The 22,637-nt window shown below is 42.1% G+C and overlaps 1 protein-coding gene across 7 annotated transcripts in view; it reads left to right on the top strand.

The window, feature by feature from the left end:
- Positions 1-22,637, top strand: part of GRIN2B (glutamate ionotropic receptor NMDA type subunit 2B) — a 211,905-nt gene that overhangs the window by 76,805 nt on the left and 112,463 nt on the right. For 6 of the 7 annotated variants that reach the window (XM_032444362.1, XM_032444365.1, XM_032444367.1 and 3 more), the window contains one exon: positions 6,685-7,283. In XM_032444362.1, the coding sequence (XP_032300253.1) occupies positions 6,685-7,283 (599 nt within the window). Of the gene's footprint in view, positions 1-5,405; positions 5,489-6,684; positions 7,284-22,637 lie in introns of those variants that run through there. The other variant, XM_032444371.1, reaches the window with a different exon arrangement.

The following is a 22,637-nucleotide window of genomic DNA, read 5'->3' as shown; positions in this document are numbered from 1 at the left end:
TCCCTTATATGTAAGCTCATCAAATGAGGAAGCACACACATACAGAGGTGAAAATGGAAAGGCGACAGGCCCAGTGTGAAAATTGTTTATCCTGGCAGCTTGCTAACTGATATCTCTCCTCTGTGGAAAAGTGCTGGCATCCATATGTGATGCTCTGAGAAGCTGGTGTGGAATACCATCATGTCCTGGTCTGCTTTGGCCAGTGAATAAGATTCATAGATAATGGACCTCCCACCTTTGGCAAACAACCTTTGGGGGTTTTTTAGAACTGTATACACTGGGCAATGATCCTTATCTGCTTGACTCTCTTGTTTTTTTACGAACTGCATGTAGTAAAGAGAAACTTAGCTGTTTTCAGCCCTTGAGTCATCCTTAATCAAAAACCTTTTTATTATGGCTTTCAGGAGCTACTTGGATCCTAGAGTACTTGCACAGTTGTCCCTGGGCTAGAGTTTGGCAGCAAACCAGTTTTCACTATTACTAAGAGATTAATGCCCAAATCATGATTGGAAGCTGTGTATATGATGATACTTAAGTATACAGTTAATGTCACTATACATGTGAATCTTGGTTACCCGTTATCAAGGTATCAAAACTGAGCTTCACTAGCAACTCTAGATTTCTTAGTGCAGTAATTCTCAGCAGCCCCAAGAGATGACTGCTGCCAGAGAAGTCCTAGAGAGTCAGTAACCATTCTCCTTAGTGCTGCAGACCTTTTTCTTGGCAACTTGAAAGCCCCTCCTCACAGGGAACATGACAGCAGAATGCTCACCTGTAATAAAGGGTTCTTACAGCCATGTACTAATTAGTCACGTTGTAACTGGTTCTGTACAGCATTCAGCCTGTCAAGACTTCCTGATACCATGTCAGTCTGGGCTTTGTTTTTGCCATGACAAGTTTCAGATCGTCGTGTCAGCAGTGGAAAGAGTGAAGCCTGGTTTCCTCTTGTTTTGTGTTGTCTGTCCCTGAAACATGCTTTTTCCAGCTATAACAACCTTAATTTTTCTTTCTCTTTCTTGTGATGTCTTTTAGTATGTTGACTTGTATGCCAGCCACATGGGTGCACAATGTCCATGCTGTCCTGCCTGCCTTTCCATCAGTGGGGACACAGAAAAGTGTTTCTCTTTTTTAGCCATCCACCAGCTTTTATAATCACTTCTCTATAATACCATCTTTGAGATTTGTCCTTCCGTCTAATAAGGACAGAGCATTCTGTAGTTATTACTAGAACAAGTGAGGGAACTGACAAATAATGTGGTTATATAAACCACATTTAGCATCTAACAAATTCAGACTTCCCATTGACAGCACGTTCCCAGAGCAGCTCTGAAGATTTACACCAAAAATGATTTGCTCATCTGAGAATCAGAGCACTGGGAAAGGATTGCACGAGGTCATCTGCTCCATCTGCTGCATAAGCCAATATCAGTAACAGCCCAGGGAATCTATTGCAGTAAGACAGGAGAGTTTTGAAATCCCACTAAATAGTATCAACTAAAAGAGTGACATCAACTAAAAGAGTGACATCAACAAATGACACATTCTAACATGCTGCAAATTTACTTTGAGTAGGTTTTGTTGTGAGTATGTGATTTTGTGGACGTGTGTATGTGTGTGTTGGATGCAGAGATGCTGTTCCAGCACCCGGTCCCTCCATGGGGGCATTGTGTCATTGTGTTCTCACACACCCTGCTGCAAGCACTCAAGGAAAGGACTCACAGGGTGAGGCAGCACACGGTATTAAAAACAGAGTTTTATTGTATTGAGTTGTTGAAAACTAAATAAAAAAAAATTAAATGTGAGGAGAAAAAACAAATAAGCAGAAGATTCTGTCTCCAGGCTAGCCTGAGGCAGTGATGCATTTGCGGTAAGAATAAACAGAAGTAAATGAACACTTAAGCAACAAAGATTCTGATTTCCTGTCAGATTTGTTATAACAAACGGACTCAGAAATATAGAAAATTTAATTATAAGACTTTGAACTGTTGCAGCATTTTCCATCACGAACAATAAAACTCCCAGTGAATCAGGTATCCCACCAGGACTGTGACAAATAGGTATACATTTGTGTCTCAATTTTCAAGCAAAGAAGGAAGGGAAATTAAGGTCTGTGTTTTCCCAGAAGTTATTTGGTTCTTGCTTACTCCTTTTTGCTCCTACAAAATCTGTGGTAGGCAGGGCTGAAGTCTAAACAAGATGCAGTTCTATGTGATTTGTCTGTAGGTCATGGAGGAATTTTGCAAATCAAGACAATACTAAAGACACACGAACAGCTTTTCTTCTAAATCAGGAAAATGAGAACAGAGTTTTGGAAAGGGATAGTGGCCTGAGTCATGAGGATCATAACTGGGGCCCTGGAAAGGAAGAACTGGGCTGACCCTGGTCAATAAATTATTGCTATACAGAATCCTTATTAGTACATCAGCAAATGGGGTTAGGTATAGAATTGTAAAATCATATAATGGCTTGGGTTGGAAGGCACCTTAAAAATCATTTAGTTCCAACCCCTGCCATTAAGGTATACTGATGTTTCTTGAAGCCTAGCACAAGGGAGCAATGCCCAGAGCAGCAAAAAAAAAAAAAAAAAATTTCTTTTGCACCTGTGCAAAGATAGCCTAGGGCATTTTGGAGAAAATATTATTATTATTATTATTAATTAATAATAATAATAGTAATAATAATAACAACACATATTATTATTATTAAATTAATATAATAATAATAAATTAAAAAAATAATAAAAGAATATATGTATATCCAAATATGAAAAGCAAACACATGCTCCTGACATGTAGGAACCGTCTCCAAGAGCAGTCCTCTTGATGAGTGTCTTTGCACAGAGTGCAATCCAGCCTCCTACCCTAAGGGGTTAAACACTCTGGAGGGGGAGGCAGTACTTGTCCCAGCAGCGGCAAACTTGAGCAGATTTTCTGTGGGAAGCCATCTGTCAGCTGGGGAGTGGTGCTGTGTCAATTGATCAGCTCCTCCTCCAGCTCTGCTTCGCAAACTGCAGCTCCCTGACCTCACAGGGAGACAGTGGGGGAGTAGCAGGATCTCTGGAGGCACTGAGATCCTGTAATGGAGCCTCTCTTCCCCCAGACTGGGTGAGGGACACCCGCATCTTAATTTTCTCTTGAAACAGCTCGCTACGGGGAGCCCAAGTTTACAGGTGAAGGGCTGTTTCAGCCTTTTTCAGGTAGTCATGGGATTGTAATTCACTTGGGTGTTGCACAGCATAAGGAACCTCTTCTAACTCAAGCTACCCCTATCCCAAACTTAAATATGTCTTTTAGTAGCAGTGGTGAATCACATTTGGGCTGCTCCAAGGTGAAAAAGGGGAGGGTGAAGTATGAAATTTCTGCAGTATTAAAATAGGAGCTTACGGTGCTTTCTGAAAATTTAAATGCCTGGAGAGACAAAGCATTCTTTTTTTATTTTAAACTAATAAAGCACTAATGAACCTTTAGATAAAAAAATGTAGGTCTGCCTCCTGATCTAAAGTCTTTCACCGCAATACCACAGTGAGCTCAAATTCCTGCTCTGATAGCCCCGTGGTTCTCTGTCAGTTCAGGTACCCTGTCTTTTTCCCATTTTTTCCATTATGTGTGGTAAAAAATGAGAGAAGTCATTTTTCTTGTTTGTTTTTTTTTTTCCCCCTCCTAAAATGCACTCACCGAGAATCTCATTGAGCTCCATCAGCACTTCTCCTGATTTATTGTGAGAGGAACACTTTCTTCCACACTGTTGTATGTCCTTCCTTCATCACCCCTCTTTTTCTTGTTGTCTTCTGAGTGCTGAGTTGGTTAGGGAATGAAGAATATTTGGCTAGCCCAAATATTGGGGTGATTAAGTGCCAAAAATATCTTGCCAAGCCAAAATCTGGGCTGGCTTGCACCTCCTGAATGCTTTCATTTTGAATAAAAGTTGCATCTTCTTGGAGCTTCTGTAATAAAGACACAGGCAGTTGCGTAATAGCAGTTATCACATGAACGGCCAAATGGTTCGTGCTCTTTGATCTGAGGAGGGATGTATGTATTTCTTGGTAGAGGTGAATTGTTAAGTTGGATTGTAGGAAAGCTGCCTATTTTGTGTATTGATATTTGATGCTCTGCTGTGCTCTGGTTAGTGAGGAGTGCTGAATTTTCTGCCTGAGTGTTTGGGAGTGAATTTCCTTCAACTGTGCTGTGCACTCATGTGGAATGAACTGTCAGCATGTGCTTTAGCTGGAGCATCTGATGGGGTTTTGAATCACAGGGATGGCAGTACCTCCTGCACCTTGCTACCACATCTAGTAACGCCTCTGAGTGCATGTCCTGAGTGTTCTGCCTTGAAATAACTATTGGATTTACCATCTCATGTCCCTTCTTGATCACCAAGGAAAGCATCCAGATTTCTAGATCCTGTGTGTCAAATCTTTCTGTAATTCAGTAGCCAGGTCCTTCAACTCTTAGCCTCTCTGATTGAAACTATGGCAATTAGCTGTCGATGCAGAGATTCCTATGCATAAAAATAGAAAAGCTTTTGTTGAATTAATATATAAAAAACATAGTTATCACTCACAGTGTAGCAATCAGTTTGCTACAGGTGGCTTGTAAAGGCACAGTGCAATGAAGGGTATTGAAGATGCTTGTTCAGGCTGTCTTCAATATCAGGCAAGTGCTGTGACAGTTATTTAATCTTTCATCTGGCTTTCCTGATTGTCTCTGCAAGCTTCAAAGATAAACTGTATCTCTTTACTTATTTGCTTATTTTTCCTGAGCACAATTGTAGGAGGGGAGAGGTGTGAATTCCAGTGATCAGAAAACTTGAACTGTTTTCCACAGAATGCGAGGCGCAGTTGCTGCTCCTGTCTCCAATTTCCTTTTCTCTTTCTTTTCTCTCTTTTCTTTTTGTGTACATTTATTTTTCTAGTGAGTGAAGAACAGCCATAAGAGTACTTTCACAAGTGTGTGGGGGAAGTGAATAGAGTTTAATCACCAGAACTCATAGGAAAGGCTTGGGGATCTGAGAGCAAGAACTTTGAATAGGATGTAACCCTCTGGAAGTTCAGGAAAAAGAAACAAGGCTGGTTGGAAAATCAGAGATTTGTTTTGTTTTGTTTTGTTTTTTCCTGGAGTTGCTGAGACTTAGCATATTTTTACAGATAGAAAAAATAGCAATAGGTAAGAAAAAGCATGACTAAAGGAGGGATGGATGAACGGATGGACACCTGATTAACTGACACCATCATGGAAAACCAGATTTACCTGCCAAACTGTCAGAGAGTGAATTTGGTAGAAAGCTGGTGTTGTGAAACTCTTGAAACAGTGACTGAGCACCTTGGTGGGAAGGCGGGGCCAACCCTGGGGAGCTCAGCTGCAAACAATGTAACTGAGTGACTGGAAGGCATGGAGCCAGTATCCAGCCCTTCCCAGATTTCATGTAAGGGCTGGCAGTGGAGGCAAGGGTAGCTTGCTGGAGATCCCTGTGTGCTTGAGGTCTTCTATGGGTGAGCAGGCTTCTTCCTTTGTTTCTGTGTTCATGGCTGCTGCATTTGGGCTTATCCTCACTTGCTGCAGTCTAGCTTGCAAGCTTTTTCATCACATTATAGTGTTACAGCTGGGAATGTCTTGAGGTAACATTTTGGGGTGTTTACACAAGGAGTTCCCCTAATCTAAAACTCTTGACTACTTCTTTTTGGATTTCTGGTTCAGCTTTGCTGGCAGGGAAGAAGGTGGGGCTATTGTTATGTCTTTAGATGTGGTGATTGGATTTGGAGAACTTCCTTATTGTGATGTGAATCTCTGCAGAAAGATGACAGTAATTTGGCCTCTATTGTTTCTGATCATATCCTATCCTGTAAAAATTAGTGGGAGTTTGCAGTTGGTTTTAATTGACAGAGATCATATTGTACAAGAGCATATTAGGAAATATTTTTTTTTTCCGTTCCTTTCCATCAAGACTTGGCAAAAGCAGGGATTTGGATTTTACTGAATCTTTCAAATATTGAAATGATGGTATCTTGTGAAAACTTAAGATGAAAAAGGCTTACACTGTGCCACTGAAAAGATTATCTGTGCCTTTGGAGTCTTGAAAGTTATAAAATGGTGCACATTTTGGTCCTTAAACAGATGATATGGTAGAAGGCAATGAATGAACGCTTGTATAAAATATGACATAAACAAAACCCTGGATGATTTAGATATAAAACATACTGAGGTATAAATACTTCAGTTTGGGAATTAAGCTGGAGTACTGTCCCAAACTAAAAAATAAATTAATTTAAACAAACAAACAAAAATCTGCCTTGTGTCCTCTTTATCCTACATACAGTGTTGTGATAATCCTGGTATTAAAGCTGTTAATTTGTTCAAACATAGTCTATTTTGCATGTATTCTCTTTCTGGCCTCATTTGTGCACCACTTGTTCTCTATCTGTTCAAATCATGCCTAACATTTGAAACATGTAAGTAATTTCAGCAACGTGCTTTTAAAAATAAATTAAGGACAGCTGGTCATAAAAAGGCTTTTACTTCCTTCCCACTTGCTTCACTTTGTTAAAAATCCTTAAAATGTGGCCAAGACATGAAGTGCAAGATTCTAACTGTATACCTCCCCCTCCGTGCTCAATGAATTGACTAGGAACATTGTCTATTTACTTTGACCTATTCTTGTTTTCTCTTTCTCTTTGACTTCCTATTCTAGGATGAGTCATCCATGTTCTTCCAGTTTGGCCCATCAATAGAACAGCAAGCTTCAGTCATGCTCAACATCATGGAAGAATATGACTGGTACATCTTCTCCATTGTCACTACTTACTTCCCTGGTTACCAGGACTTTGTCAACAAGATCCGCAGTACCATTGAGCACAGCTTTGTGGGTTGGGAACTGGAGGAGGTCCTCCTGTTGGACATGTCCCTGGATGATGGAGACTCAAAGATCCAGAACCAGCTCAAAAAGCTCCAAAGCCCTGTTATCCTCCTCTACTGCACCAAGGAAGAGGCCACCTACATTTTTGAGGTGGCCAACTCTGTGGGTCTGACAGGCTATGGTTACACGTGGATCGTGCCCAGCCTGGTGGCAGGGGATACAGACACAGTGCCATCCGAGTTCCCCACCGGGCTCATCTCTGTCTCATATGATGAATGGGACTACGGTCTTCCTGCTAGAGTGAGGGATGGAATAGCCATAATCACCACTGCTGCTTCTGATATGCTGTCTGAACACAGCTTCATCCCTGAGCCCAAGAGCAGCTGTTACAACACCCAGGAGAAAAGGATTTACCAGTCCAACATGCTCAACAGGTAAGGAGAAGGGATGGGCTAGCCTTACAAAAGAGGGGTTGCAAAGAATCTCTGACCACCATAATTTTTGGTAGTCCATTGCTTCAATGCCATGGCCTGTGTTGGCTAGGAACCTGGCCAAGGGCGTTGTGCTGGTGGTGGCACTTGTGTTGCTGTGAGCCTTGAATGTCACTACTGTCACTCCTTTGGAAAGCATCCGTATCATATGAGGAGGAAGACAGCACAAAACAAAGGCACAGTGAAGACATGGTGCGAAAATCTTAGTGTGCCCTTAGATGTACAACAGATTTGCTCTTATTACAGTGTTGAACTCCTTGGAGAGTCTGTACACGAATGGGTTCGTAGGTGGCATGTGGGTTCTTAGTGCAAGTATTGGGGATTGTTGTATTTAAATCTAGAAGGGCCCACGTTCTGTTCCAGGAACCAGCAATGCATAAGTGGGTGTTCCTTCATAGGTGATGGTTATGTAACCCAACTGGAAAGTTTCCATGACACCTGTTGTCTAAATACTGAGTGTCCTTCTGCTTTCTGCTACCTCTGAATCAGAGGAGAGAAGGAAGTGTGGACAGGTCTGGAGAACTAGATCTGGAGAGAGTTAAGACCAACAATTCTGTTAAACTCCTGCTTTATTCTGGAGGCATTTAAAGCCCTCGGGCATCTTAAGCATCTGATTTACTTCAAAGAAAAGGGACTTATGTTATCATCCTGCTCGTTGGCATCTCATTGGTGACTGTCTGCTGACTGTTTTGGATCTCATTCTCTCTTGTGCACACTGAATAGAGAGCCTAGGCATCTCCATCAGGAGATTAAATTAAACATGGAAAAGCAATTTGAATAAGTATCTGATTGTCTGATCCAGTTTCAGATGTTCTTCAGAAACAGCCTTAAGATGCCTGTTTAAGGTCAGAGAGGATGCCTGTGGTGGAACAGCTTCTAGGACAGCACTCTGATTACTAGATCTTCCTTTATCATCCCAGCTAGAATTTTAGTGTGTAGCTAAGCAACCTGGATAATTAGACATGGGAAGAGCTGGGAGGTGCAGTATCTGCAATTAGCCATGTGCCCTCTGACCTGCTCAGCTGTCATTCTCCAGTGTTCTCCATATAATATCCTGGAGCAGGTTGATTCCTTTGCAGTATGAGATGGAGAATTCAGGTAGTAGTTGTCATGAGAAGTGGCTGCAGAGAACACAGCATCTTTGTTCATTTGTCATGATGAATCATGGAATACTGTAAATGTGATGGATTGTCTTGTGTGCTGTGACCTCTCACTACAAATCGTATTAGGCAGATAGAGGGACTGGTGGATTGAAAGGCAGAATGCAATTTTGTATTGCCTGAAAGCTGGGGGCTGAAATGAAAGTCTTCTCTTTGATCTGCGAGGTTGTCCATGATGCTTTCTGCTTTCTTTGTCTCTGTGATCTACTGACATATTAGCAGGTGTCACTGTTGTGTTTTCCTCTTCTGTACACTGGCTTTTTGTTGTCTGCAAGCCATTGAATCACCAAAAATGCCCAGTGCATTTATCAGTTTCCATTCCAGCCAGGCTTAGTGAAAAAGGGTGTTTTCTGCTGCTCTGTTGAGTCATCACCTGAATGATTAAACAGGAAAAAATATACTTAATACATATGAAGCTATTGGGAGTCACATAAAGGCAGGTTGTTTTTTTAAGTGAGTAGAGATTCTAAAGGGGAGAGTGTGTTGTGACTTTTCAGCATTTCTTTAGAAAACAACACGTTGTCTCCTGCTGTGAGATGCTGTGTTCTGCAGAGACCTTCTGCTAATTAGCTGATGCATAGCATCATACCATATAGCTATGCTATGCTATGTATGACCCAGCAGATCTCTGCAAAGCTCTTCTTGGTGTTAGATAGGAGGCACCATCTCAGAAACACTCAAATCTCTAAATATGACAGCATTGTTGTGCAGTGTAGATATGCCCTGGAGCATGGGCATCCCACACTGAAGCAACTCTTGTCAGTTTGGAAAGTATTATATTTCTTCTTTCCTTTGTGGCCCAAATCATGTTGTTCCTTCTCCCTTGTCCACTCTGGGTATAACATTTAAGAGAATGACTGTGGGTACATGTGGATATACCCACCTTAGTTTGGACACTGGCACCAGTCTCTCCCAAAAGCCAAGTCAGTTAGTCCATGCCAAGCTCCATTCTGCCTATGCGTAGATCTCTGAGCTAGTTCAGGTGCCTGCAGCAATCACTATACTGTGTGGAAGTTGGTTCTGCAGCCACAATGTAAATAATCGCTTTGCGTTGCACAACACTGACCTGTGATCTGCAAGTATGGGAGTTCTTCCTCCTGCAAATGTTTGTACCCTGTCTGTATTGTTGAGAGAGATGGCTGAACAGCATGAATTCCAGTGAGTTAAGTGCTTGGGCTTTTTACATGCAATTACTTTCAGACACCTTTTGGCATATTAAAGCTAGTGGTGTCCAAAATCAGCATCTGTCTTTGCAAATCCAAAGATCTAGAAATGTGATTAGCTTCAAGCTCAGCCTTACAGCCTGGGATATAGGCAGGAGGAAGCAGAGGAGAGGGAAGTGGGAAGAAAGCAAAGATGAAGATGTGAGTTTTCCTTGCTACCTGTGGAGGTTCATGGATGTAATCTGTGTTCATACTTTCAAGTCTTGTTGAACTCACTGTAATTTACTATTTGCTAAGCTTTAAACCTGTCCTCTTATTCTTTGGGCTGGACTGAAGGTTCTGGAAAACTAATTTTAGACATGGCCCAGACCTGGCAATACTATATTCAGCCATCTGCAGCTTACAGTTCCCCCTCCGCATGCCTACACAGAATAGAGAAATGTATGTGTGTGGGTTTGATGTCTGGGGAGACTGCAAAGTGTGTGTGACCTCAGATAATACATCACCACATAGCTGGGGTTTCAGAAACTCCTGAGGCTAATCCAAGGTGGTCTGATTTGCTTCAAATCCATTGCTGGAAGGCAGCAAAGGAATCTATCCATTTTATTAATTGGACAGTGACACATACAACTAAAAAATAATCATAATAAAAAATGTGTACTTCAGCTAAAGCACTGTATACGCTAAGGCTGTGAATTTGTCATTTCCCAATTTCTGATTTAGAATCCTTTCTAAATCTCTTTCCCTTTTGCAGTAGTTCTGGATGCAGCTAAAATCAAACGGTCCTACCATTGCATGGACATTTCTCCATGATTTTACCTGCTATTTCATTAGCACTTTTTTTGGTTTTCTAAGTACTTGCACGGAGAAAGCTTTGCTTGAAGTATGGCTACAGGAATAAAAAGAATTGGGATGGTCTGTTATCTAAATGTCATTTCTCACCAATGTAGGTGTTCAGTGTGGATCTCCTCATGCTAATAATGGTCTCATAGCAACTGTTCCTTGTCCGTCTTGAAGCTGGTACTCCTTTGTGTTAGATTTGAACTGCAGAAGTGTGAATTTGCAGATTTTGTCCTAGAAAATGAGCCCGCTAACTAGTAGAACCATAATACCATCAGGAAAGTTTGTTCTACAATAATTGTTATTTTTCTTTCTGAAAGATTTGAAGGATTCTTGAGAAAGTTTTCCATTAGTGAGGGATTTATTTCAATTTATGCTGTTAATAGGCTTAGGTGATCATACAGAATTCAACTATCCAAATACTGTTTTCCAGTTCAATTACACTCTTTAATTCTTTGTTTTATTATTATTATTATTTTAATAAGTATCTGTTTGTTTATTCCTGCAGTGTTCCAGAAAGCTATATGGTTTAAAAATTCCAATCTACTGAATCTGTAGTTATCTTGATAACCAGTCTTCTCCTGAGCGTTCAGCAAATCACTCTGCTCCCTACTTTCTTCTGCCACATGATTCTGGAGACTGAGAAGGAGTTTCTAACATGATTTTCCTCTACACTGATGCTCAGATTTGGAATTCTTCCCTCTTGGCCCTTCCAAGTGGAGTTACTAACCTTCGAGGCATACTGCAGAGCTCATCTACTCTCTCTTCAGCGTGGCTGCTAAGGAGTGAGTGGGCAGAGGAGGATGTGTTCAGAGGCAGCCTTCTGCTTATTTTGTTATTTTAATTGATGGGACAGATTTCCTTGAGCTCAGGATGGGTGCTTCTCATTATATTTTAGAAATGGGAAGAAATAACTAAATGATGGGAGCGTTCTTGAGAGATATATTCAGGGATGAGTCATGATAAAAGAAAATGTTTTCTGGCACATGTCATTTGAGGAATAGAAGCACAGCCGTTTTGTATGGATATTCAGTTGTTGGGCTACACAAATTATGCTTTTATTATAGCCTTCAACAAGACCTAGGTTCTTCCTACTGGTTGTCATGGCTGCTTGTGAATGCTGGGCCATAACTACTAGTTTGTTGTTGTAGGGTTACTAATGAGTTCTCCACTGATTGGCTTTAATAGTCTCTCATTTAACACCAGGCTGCACACACCAGATTTCATTTTAATAAAAAGCGCAGTGAAGCATTTGCTTTGGAATGAAAATACAAATGTGGAATTATACTGCCTTTGCAAAGAAATACATTAAGAGGGGAACAAAGGTAGGTTCAATTCTGCGCTTCAGATTCCTCAAATATGAAAACAGCTGGCAAGCTAGTTTGGTGCATTTTTTGGACATGATACTTCCAGCCTGGGGGAAATACCGGCTTTCATCTGGAGCTTTTCATTCCAGACAGTTAAGAAAGGCCAGACTGGATGGGGCCCTGATCAACCCAATCTAGTGGCTGGCAACCCTGTCTGTGGCAGTGTGGTTGGAACTAGATGATCTTTGAAGTCCCTTCCAACTAATGCCATTCTCTGAGTTTATGAAATGCAAAAGAGCCTCTGAGGAATGGATGGAAAGTTTTTCCTGGGACACCAAGGGCAAGCTCTGTTCTCAGAGGGCCGTGTTCCCCTAGCGGGTAGTTAGGAATTGCTAGGACTTAGAACAGCTGAATGTGAAAGTAGAGGAAGTACTTGCAGCAGGATTGTACGGATATATTGGTCCCCTGTAGATCCATGACCATAATTATTTCTATATCTGAAAGGTGCTGTCCAGATATCACTCTGGACCTGCTGTGCCTAATTTGGTGCTGAGGATGTTTTCCAGGCAGAAGCTTCCTTCCCTTCCTGGGCTGTTCCTAGCCCACCGTCCTGCCTTTTGTTCTGTGGTTGCAATAGCTGTTGCCTGCCATGTCAGACACGAGGATCACTGTGTGTCATTTGCAGCTACTGTTTTGGAGGTTGTCTCACATCCAAGTGAGGCGCACCTTCCCACAGCTCAGTATTTGTGTCATTGTCCTCTATCTTTAGGACAGACAAATGAACACTGTGCTAGCAGCTAGAAGCACTGGCTAGCCCTGAAGTCTTGCTGCCTGTGGGGCTGTTTGCCAGCTGTCTGGGAAGCCCTGATTCAGCCCTTAAACCCCACGCTGCTCCAGCATTGGGAGGCATAGTGCTAGTGCTCACTTCTTCACTCCTCAAAGGAGGAGAGAGAAGAGATAAATGGCGTGTTCCCACAGATGTGAAAATTGCCCTTTTCAGAACTTGGTGGATGAGGGAAAATGTGTAACTTTTGACCTTTCAGAGCCTTTAAGCCAGCATCTTGTTAGCAGCTTGTTACGCTCCTGCTGGTCAGTGTATCCGGTTGCTGTCAGGCTAGTATTGGCTGGCAGGACATGGAGTGAGCGCTGATGATAGATTAAAAATCCCTGCTGTTGAAATCTGCATGTTCCTGTCACGGTTCCAGCAGCAGCTGGAGGCCAGGGCTGAGCAGTGCCTTTCACCTCCGATGGGGCCTGTCTCCCTTCTCATGTCTCCTGTTGGATGTCACCTTGTTCTCTGTTGCTCATGTAGTCACCACTTCATAGCCCCTGTTGGATGCCTTGCTAGAGGGCTGCAGCATCAAGCCAACGTGGTGTGCTGATAGGAAACTGAAAACCCCTGCCTTCTGGAAGGGATTATATGATGGAGTGAAGGGGGGCAGCAAAAATGCTTGTTCCTGAGATGGTGCAGGATACCTTAGTCTTGCAGAGCAAGGTTTTCTGTGAGGGAGAGAGGAGATGCTCTCTCTGTGTGGACAGCTGGATGTATAATTCTCTATGCAATTAAAATAGGGTGGGAGAATTCAAATGAAGTGATAGGCTTTAGGCAAGGGCTATCTTTTGATTAGAAGACAGCTTCTTTTGTAAAGGCCTCCAAAATCCACCAGCTGGGAGTGAATTTCAGTATGCGCCATCAGTTTCCAGATGGGAAAATGTCCATGTTCTGCTTCCAGCCCTCTGAGACATCTCCTGCTCTGTAGCCAAGTCCAATTAGTGCTAATACTGTGGCAACTTCGCTTGCTGGTCACAATATGCTGTAACTTGTGCGCTCGGCCTCTCTGCACTCTTCTTAAAGGACGAATGAAAATCCTCTGTGGCGGAGCTGAAAGAAGTGGTGTGGAAGCACAAACCCATCTTGGGCTGTGGTTTGGGATCTTTCCTCATCACAACATGCAGCCAGGGTCCTATGGGTCCAAAGTGCCCCAGGGGATTTGAAAACTTGTGTTAGCAGATCGGAGGTGGGGAGGTGAGAAACAGCTGCCTTCCTTCAGGTACTGCTGTGTTGTGGCTCTGGGTATTTTGGACTCTGGATGTGCACACCTGCAAAAATGGATGGCGAGCCATTTATGGTTTCATTACTGAATGCTGTAAGGAATGTGCTTTTTCTTTTTTTTCTGATAGAGACACTTCTTTTTTCCTTCAGCTTTTTTTTTTTTTTTTTCCCCTCAGATTTAATGTTCTTACTATCTTTCAAGTTTTTAAAAATAGGATCTACTGCGTTGCTATGGCTCCCTGTGCAACTCCGGAGCAGCAGCTTTCTCATCCCTTTGATGCAGTTCGGGTTCCCAATGCGGTGTGACAAGGCACCAGCCTGGCACGCCTCCTAGTGGCTCTGATCTGGGGGTTGGAGCAGTGCTCATCTGTGGCAGAAATCCACAAATAAAAGAAAAATTAAATCAGGTTGCCCTTCTTGTTCAAGAGACAAGGTATTAACACTGGTGCCGCTGAGCTGAGATTCATTTGTGACATTCTGCAGTCTTTAAGCCATCCCTGCAGTTTGACTTTAGGCGAGATATTCTTCTCCCCTTTCTGCCCTATACCGCTGTGTGGTGGTGCTGTGAAGAGCTGCTGTGTTCCCATCCGGAGGCACCTGCAACTCAGCAGTGGTTGAAGTGGTCTTTGCCGCATGTGCTCAGCCTACGAAAGCACTGTGCACGTTTCAGGCTAAGCTCGCAGTTAAGTGCTTTTCTGAATTGAGGCTTAGAGTGCTATTGATGGGATGCAGTGCTGAAATTCCTCTCAGAATCGTTGCTTGGAGGGTGTGCTCGAGTCTTGCATCCAAATTTTGGGGAGACAAGTATTTGCATATCTGTGGGACAGCTGAATTCTGATCTCAAATAGACCAAATGGAATGGTGGCTTCAAACACCTGTTAACAGTACAGAATCTAGATCTCTCAGTAGCTCACAGCCCTCTGCACCACCCTATTTTCAGACAACTATAATTTTAAGAACACATTTTATTTCATGTGGCGAGTTTTATTTTTAATTCTTGGTAAATTTTTTTGAAAATTGGAGCAAAAGTAAATATCTGTTCACCTAATTTTGAGTTGTGAAAGTGTGAGATAATGCATTTATTCTGCTTTCAAATATTTATCCAGCAATGGGGTTTTTTGTTGTTGTCTCTGAGGAAGTCAGAGCTTGCTGCACTTCAGATATATGTGTAATGTTAGTTAAGGAATGCCTGATCTGTCAAGGTTTAAAAAAAATAGATTTTGAAACTAATATAAGCATTTGAAGGTGATCTATGTTACCATAGCGATGTTTTTGTGTATTTCAGTATGTTTATACTATATTTTGTGAATTATTTGGATGATGGATAACCTAGAAATGTGGTATTTAAAATGCTTAAATGTGAATGAAATAGGAAGGAAGAAACTAGAAATGGCAGAGACCTGTCAGCTTGTCCAGTCCTCTGCTTGCTCTATCATTCGTACAGCATATTCTCTCCTGATTTAAGTAATAAAACGTCCCCACTCAAGCCTGCAAGCATCTTAATATGAAATGAATATTAAACTATAACAGTAGTGCCCTTGAAATGATCAATCAGGTTGAATGCTGCCAGCCCTCTTCCCACAAAGAAAACTCTTTTCCACTCCTGTGGAGAGATTTCTGAGCTTGCTATATCACACTTAACAGGTCTCTGCACCTGTCGTGATTGAGCAAAGAATTGTAAGGTGATTACTGCTCCTCTCTACAGAAACGCACCATGGAAAATGCTTGAAAAACAGATTTGGGTTGGTCTTCAGGAGGATCTGGTGAGATGGCAGGTAATCAGATGAGAAGACGCTCCCTGAGCATGTGGTGATGTGGAAGAAAACCTCCTGCACAGGGCTGAAAGCCCACAGATCCTTGTGGCCTGAAAGGGGTTAAAAACACACAAATGGCTGCATGCTGACTTCTGCTCTGTGTCTTCTGAAGCAGTATTAAAACGAGATGGAAATGAGTTTTTTGTGTCTTGCCCAGTGTTGTTGCCTGTAATATTAGTGTTACAAATGAAATCATTTTTCAGCAAGATGGCTACCTCCAGTAGCAGTGTCAGCATCTTACATTTATTTATGGCAGGCTGTAGTATCTTTTATCTGCAGTTCCAAAGCACTTTACAAGGTAGAAAGGGTCAGCTTAATTCACCACTAAAATTCAGCCATCTCTGGGATGACATAGAGGAAAAGTTTAACAGCACGTAGTAGGAAGCAGAGATGAATGCCATACCTCACTGGTGCTGCAAGAAGCATTTCAGCTGGCAAAATGAAATTGCTGGAGGTGGAATTTAGCCAAGACAATGGGGTTGTTTAATAAGCACAGGAGATTAGCAACAGTGGCACACATGCTTCTCATGTGCCTGTGTGAAGCAGGCAGCCAGCAGTTCCAGAAGTGGTTTCAGGGAAGAGATTGGCAGCTTTACCAGCCTGCAGAGTTTACCAGCAGATGATACGTGCTTTCGGAGACCATCTTCTTCATAAGACTATAACATATCCAGATGCATCCAGATCCTACAATGTTTATCTGCTTGTTTTCCCTGGAAACTCAGCCCTGGGCTTCTTGAGGAAGTCCAACAAGACTGCTCTTTACTGGGTGTAGATGCTGATAACTAGAACCAGCTGAAAAAGGTTGATTTCAGTGAATCCCTGGGAGAATGCAGCCACACAGGCAACAGATGCCATAAATAAAAGATGGTACCACCAAAAGGATGCTGTTTATAGCACCCTCCCTTTTTAAAATGGTGTGGCATTTATGGATTAAGCCCTGTGAGTGACATGAGGTACCTCAGATGCAGACTGCTGCAAGAAATGCTTTCCACCCTCTTCTTGAAGATGCTTATGCTTACCTTCTGCATCTAAGCAGTGATGCATGGCGTGGTGAGAGTTAAGAAGAGTGAGAGATTAAGTCATGAAGGAATGCTCTTCAGTATCACCTAGGGACTATGAACACTTTGAGGTGCAAAGTACAAATGCTTAGAGCCTCTGAATAAATCTGGACATCTAGCAACTACTTTTCAGTGTGCCTCCCATGTATTCTAGTCAAGAATTTGTTCTGGGGGAAGCAGGGGATTCTGGCTTCTCCAGCCCTTGACTTACCCAAATTCAGGTGTTGCTGCAGGACCAGTCATTCAGGGTTCTTCGTGTTCTGTGATCCTTTACTCAGTTTCCTTTTCCATGAGAAATGAAGTTGAGATGGCTGGAGGGAGCTCTACTTGCAGATTTATTTTGGTTTTGTAGCTGTAAGGAAGAGGCCTTGCCTTTTGCCAGTGTGAGAACTCTGGTCAGATGAAACAAGCACCTTGAAGATGGTGCCAGTGCTAGTTTGGTGAAAGGCTTCATTTTGACTGGCTAGAGTGAGAAGTTTACTAAAAATAATATACTGATTAGAATTTATTTCTCCAAACAATTTTTCATGGAAAGCTCAGGTTTGAATTGATGGAGGCACAAGCTTAGCAATGCTGTGAAATTGATTTGGGATAGCTTATTATAGTTCCATGAAATTGCTTAACAAGAAAGTTTGGCAGTGAGGTAACTGAATGACAAGAGCATGTCACTCCCAACTGTGGATGGCACTAACAGTACCATGTAAGCCAGTATGGAGGGCATAGGGCATGTAATCTTTCTGGTGTAGGATTAGCCATAAAGGACTGGAGTAAGAGACATCTATTATTTTCTGTGAGGGATCAGGCAGTTTGTGCTGTTGCCAGTTACCTGTCTTTTTGCCACCCACTTGTGGAACCGTGCAAATCATGGAGAAAGCATCTTACACCTTGGTGCTCAACTGCAGCAGCTCTGAAATCTTTATTGCAGCCATCAGTCAGTAGAGCAAAAGCAGATCACCACTGGCAGAAAGGCAGAGAAGACTCGTAGAGAGGTATTGCAGTAGGAGGAACACTTGGGGAATGAGAAGCATCACTGGGCTTAGTTTTATGGTATTTGCATAGGACATGCAGGCTACTCATCTGGGAGGGCTGTGAGTGTGGCACCAACCTTTATTTCTTTGTGTGGATTATGTTCTACCTTTCCATTTCCACAACTCAGTGGAACTTTTTCACCGCCAAAAGCTGAGGGGCTTTATGGATGTTACAACCTTGGCTTTGGCTGAAGGTGGTCAGTGGGGGGATACCTACATCATCAAGTTCCTCTAGCCTTTAGTTGTAGTGTGAGGAGAAGTCAAGGGAAAGCAGCCATAAAAATTTGTAATGCTTATGACAGAGGATTATGCTGGAAGCTTTTCTAAGCCTCAGAAAAGAAAGAGTACCACATGAAGATGGCTGAGTAAAAACTGGTTCTTGGTCTTTCTCCTCTTACCATCATAAAAAGCACTGTGTCCCAGAAGAAAGGAGATGTGGGGCTGTGGGTGCATGATCAAATTTAGAGTATAGTTATCTGCAGTGCATCTAACCAAAGATGTAAATGGGGAGTAGGCAACAATTTTGTGACTTCCTCCTCAGCATACTTATTCTAGAAGGTTTCCCACTGTTTGCCTGAGAGAGCACTGAGAGGAGCTGCGAGTGGGACTCGTGAGCCTGCCAGATCAACAGCAGTCCTTGTTAATTGATATTTTCTGCTTTTCCAGTGTAATTTTGTGGCAGGCTTGCATGAGTATGTGTGGAAGGAGAGAACAGTGTTGTATGGAAGAAAGTAACCCATAGGCAAAGCTCTAAAATTGTACTGATGTATCCATGAATCCATTGTTGCGATTTGCAAACTGCCAGGGATGAGCCCACTGTTCTTGCTATCAGTCATGTCCCCTTTGTGTTTCTGTTACTCCCCTGTGTCCCTCCCTCATTTCCATCCTCCATCTCACTCATCCTTCCTTCCGTAGGTGATTCTCTTCTACAGAATTATTAAATCTTATTTTAAAACAGAAGAACCATCCCATTCTCCCCACCTCTTCTCTTTCCTCTCTTTCATCTCTTCTTCCCGTGGAAGTGTTTGAAGTTCCTGAGAAAGGCATTTTTTTTTTTTTTTTTCTCTTTGTGCGTTGGTTCTGTGCCCCTTCTTCATTATATCTTCCCTTTGTTATTTTGTTCTGCTTGCCTCGCATCTTTGTTTCTCCCCATCTCTTTACCCTTCTTCAAGGCTCTTTCTTCATTAATATGTTAATTTCTAGCCCAGGAATCTTTCTTGCTTCTCACAGATCACCAGGGAGAGGAAGGGAGAGAGAGGGAGGAAGGAGATGGGAGCAGGACAGTAATTTATGATGGGACAGGACAACAAGGAGTGAAGGAGGAATCTTGCACTGATTAGTGTCACGATGCCAAGATTAACCACACGTCTCTTTTGGGCTAGGCTGATCTTTTCATATTGTTTTGATCTTGGTATCTTCTGAAAAGTGTTCTTCATAGGGAAAAAGAAAACAAACAAGGAAAAAAACTTTCAGAATTAAAGAGTCCTAAATTTCTCCTATTTTTGAAGTAGTCTTTTTTTTTTTTCTTTTTTTTCTTTTTTTTTTTTTTTTTTTTTTTTTCTTTTCTGAGATAGAGAGTCATTTGGAAAGGGAAAATTTCCAAATTATTTTTCACTTCATGTAGAATTTTTGAAACATCACCCCTACCCTACCTTAATGGTTTTTGACTTGATAAACTGCCCAATTCCATCCAAGAAATATATTGCTGGGCAATTCCTAATGAGTGCTAAGAAACTGGTGTAAGGGGGGTGTTTTTATTGCTCTGGTTGACAGTAAGACAGTAGCTTGTTAGTAAAGGTGAAGAGTCTGCAAGGGCAGGTGGGGATGAGAGGCAAGGAGACTTTCTCTATGAACTGAGCACACCTGATGGGGATCCTCAGGGACCTCCTGGGGCTTGGAAAGCTTTCCCTTCACCTCTTCTTAGAACCATAGAATAATTTTGAATGGAAAAGTCCTCTAGGATTATCCAGTCCAGCCTGTCAGCCCATCTCCACCATGCCTACTAACAATGTCCTCAGTGCCACATCCACACGGCTCTGGAACACCTCCAGGGACGGTGACTGCACCACCTCCCTGGGCAGCCTGTGCCACTGCAGCACCGCTCTTTCTGAGAAGAAATTGTTTCTAATATCCAACCTGAACCTCCCCTGGTGCAACTTGAGACTGTTCCTCTTTGTCCTATTGCTGTTACATGGGAGAATCAGCTTCTATTCTAGTAAAGAAATGTGAAAACATAATAACCGCTGGCTAGCAGCAACTGTGCTGGGGATATGGAGCTGTGAAGTGCTTGGGACCTGTAATTGCAGGCAGATGAGGTAAACCAAGGATTTTCTTTCTGCCTCCCACCAGTACAGGTACTGGGAAGAAGGTCAGAAAGGAGCAAATGGTGGAGGCAAGGACCTTTGCTGCATTGTCTGGAGCTGGGAAGGTTGCAAAAAGACTCGCACTAATACAGCTCTGCTCTGAAATTAGGGAATATCTTGCTGTTGTATTTGCTGCTTTATATCTAACTCTGTGCTTGGAATCCTACGATTGTGATTGCCCAAGCAAATAATTAACAATGCAGCAGTGAAAGTCAGTGTGAGAGAGTTAAGCTATAGTGGGGTAGGAGGCTGAAGGAGACAAAGCAGGTCTGAGAAGGACATGTGGTAAAGGAGGGAGATAGGGAAATACATGCTCTGATACAGTGCTGCAAAACCGGTATGAGCTGGAAGCAAAATAACCAGGGAGGAAAACTCAGGGGGACTGCTGCAATGTTCTGTGAAGTCCAAGGCCCCCGAGCCAAGAGCCTTTCATATATTATGCACACACAACTGTGTCAGACGAATATTATTTAGGTTGCAAAGGCAAGCACTTCAAACAGAAGAAAATGCCAGAATTAAGGTTGCAATCTTAATTTGGCACTGGTGTGTCTGTGCATTACAAAGCAGTGGTTTCAAGCCCGTATTCTATCTTTCAATACAGGACCCTTGCGTGCTTCTGTATGCAGGATGGGTGACATTTCCCGACTGAGCAGTGATTCAGTATTTTATTTTTTTTCTCCGTGTTTAATGTGCAGCCTTAAGCTTTGCATTGTGCCTGCTTTCACAGGCTACTGTAGAGAGAATTTCTTGTCCCAGGGTGCTGTCTGTGGCACACCTCAGGGTACTATCTGAGTACATTGTGAATTTGGTTGATTTTCACCCTGTTCCAGTGAGATGAGAGGACAAAAGCTTCTTTATGTAAATCCACTGTATAGGCAGAGAAATGAGGTGCAGCAAGATTAAGGTCAGAAATGTCTATTAATTTTTTATGGCCCATCTGAGACACCTAGAATTTTGTTATTCAAAGTACTGATCTTTACAGAATGCTTTCTGAGTTCAAAGCAAATTTCTCTTTGACTTCAACCCAGCACTTTCTCAAATTGAATCCTCACCCCCAAATCTTAACTGTTTTTTCACTGATTTTTTTTTTTTCTTTAAATGCAGAAATGGAGATTTAACAGCATGCAGGTTATATGGGCTGTTTGTGTCCTGTTTGTTTTGCAGAAATCAACTTGAAACCAGGAGAAAAACAAATCAATCTCCAAACCATTTCTCCATTTTAATTTGATTGATTTATTTTATTACATTTTAGATGAAACATTTAATTTCTTTTTCAAAATACTTAATCATTTCAATATCTCTTCATTTACTTGGGGGGAAAAAAAGAATGAAAGGTTTGAAAATGTTCAGATTTAAAAGAGATGGGGCTGAATGATGTTTTCTTTCAGAATAGTCAAAATTGAATACTCACTGATTTGCCAAATTTGGACTCTCGGTACAGCACCAGTTATTGCTTGTTGTTTTTATGCAGTTTTTCTTGGGCAACCAGAAAATGAAGTGCACATATTTAGTGACTGTTTGCTAAGAATCTGATTTAAGAGATTTTACCGTCATCAGCACGACACTTGTGCACTGTTAGGGATGCACCTTTCAATTGGCTTATCCATCTGATTCTACTGTTTATTCCAGTAGTTGCCCACCTTGCTCTTGTCCACTTTTCCAAATTGTGGATTTGATTCCTAGTTCAACCCATTTGGTGCACTGAATGAGACAGGGGTCCTGCAAGAAAAAATGTAGTTAGTTGTATCATTCAGGACTGACTTGCAGTAGTTATACAAAATGGGTGCTGCTCAGGTTGCTTGAGCAACTGTAATGCTGACATTTCCCCTACTTTACAGTGCCTGACTTTGTTTAATTAATATTTTTCATGCAGATTCTACTGTGTATGTGCCTGCAGTTTCCAACATTTTGCAAAAAATGTGAAAGAATCTCCCAAAAATTTCACAGTATGGCATCATTTTGATGCTCGTGTACATCAGCAGTTAGATTGGAAGCTCATATCCTCTACTCAGGCAGCTACTGTTGCATTAAATATAATGCAACAGTAACTGGCTTCAGTAGCAGAGAAGGAATGCCAGTCTCTGCTGTTTTCTTTTACCATTTTTTTCCTTCTGTTTTTGAAATGTTTAAGATTTCACATCTGTGCTAATTGCAAAGAGATATGGGAGGAAGGAGCAGGAGGCTATGCACTGGCAAAGTTCATGGTTTAATGACTAAGGCCTTTCTAGCCTTTCTCTCCACCACGGACATCCTTTGTCTTGTCTCTGCCAGCCTGCCTCATCTCTTCTGTCCTTCAGTCTCCTTGCCACAGTCCAGCTTTTACCTAGCAAGTCTACAATCTGCCTTACGGGCATCTCACTTAAGATCCAGTCACTGGATCTAGAAAAATCCAGCTAATGTTTCTGGACTTTGTACACCTTGTTTCCTTTCATTTTTGTTTATCTCACCTTCTGGCTCCTTGTCTTGCCTTCCCCTCAGCCCCAGAAAACTCTAGTCTCTTACTGCAAACAA

Source organism: Coturnix japonica, chromosome 1, assembly GCF_001577835.2.
Source record: "Coturnix japonica isolate 7356 chromosome 1, Coturnix japonica 2.1, whole genome shotgun sequence".
Taxonomy (NCBI): Eukaryota; Metazoa; Chordata; class Aves; order Galliformes; family Phasianidae; genus Coturnix; species Coturnix japonica.
This window is presented reverse-complemented; position numbering and strand designations above follow the sequence as displayed.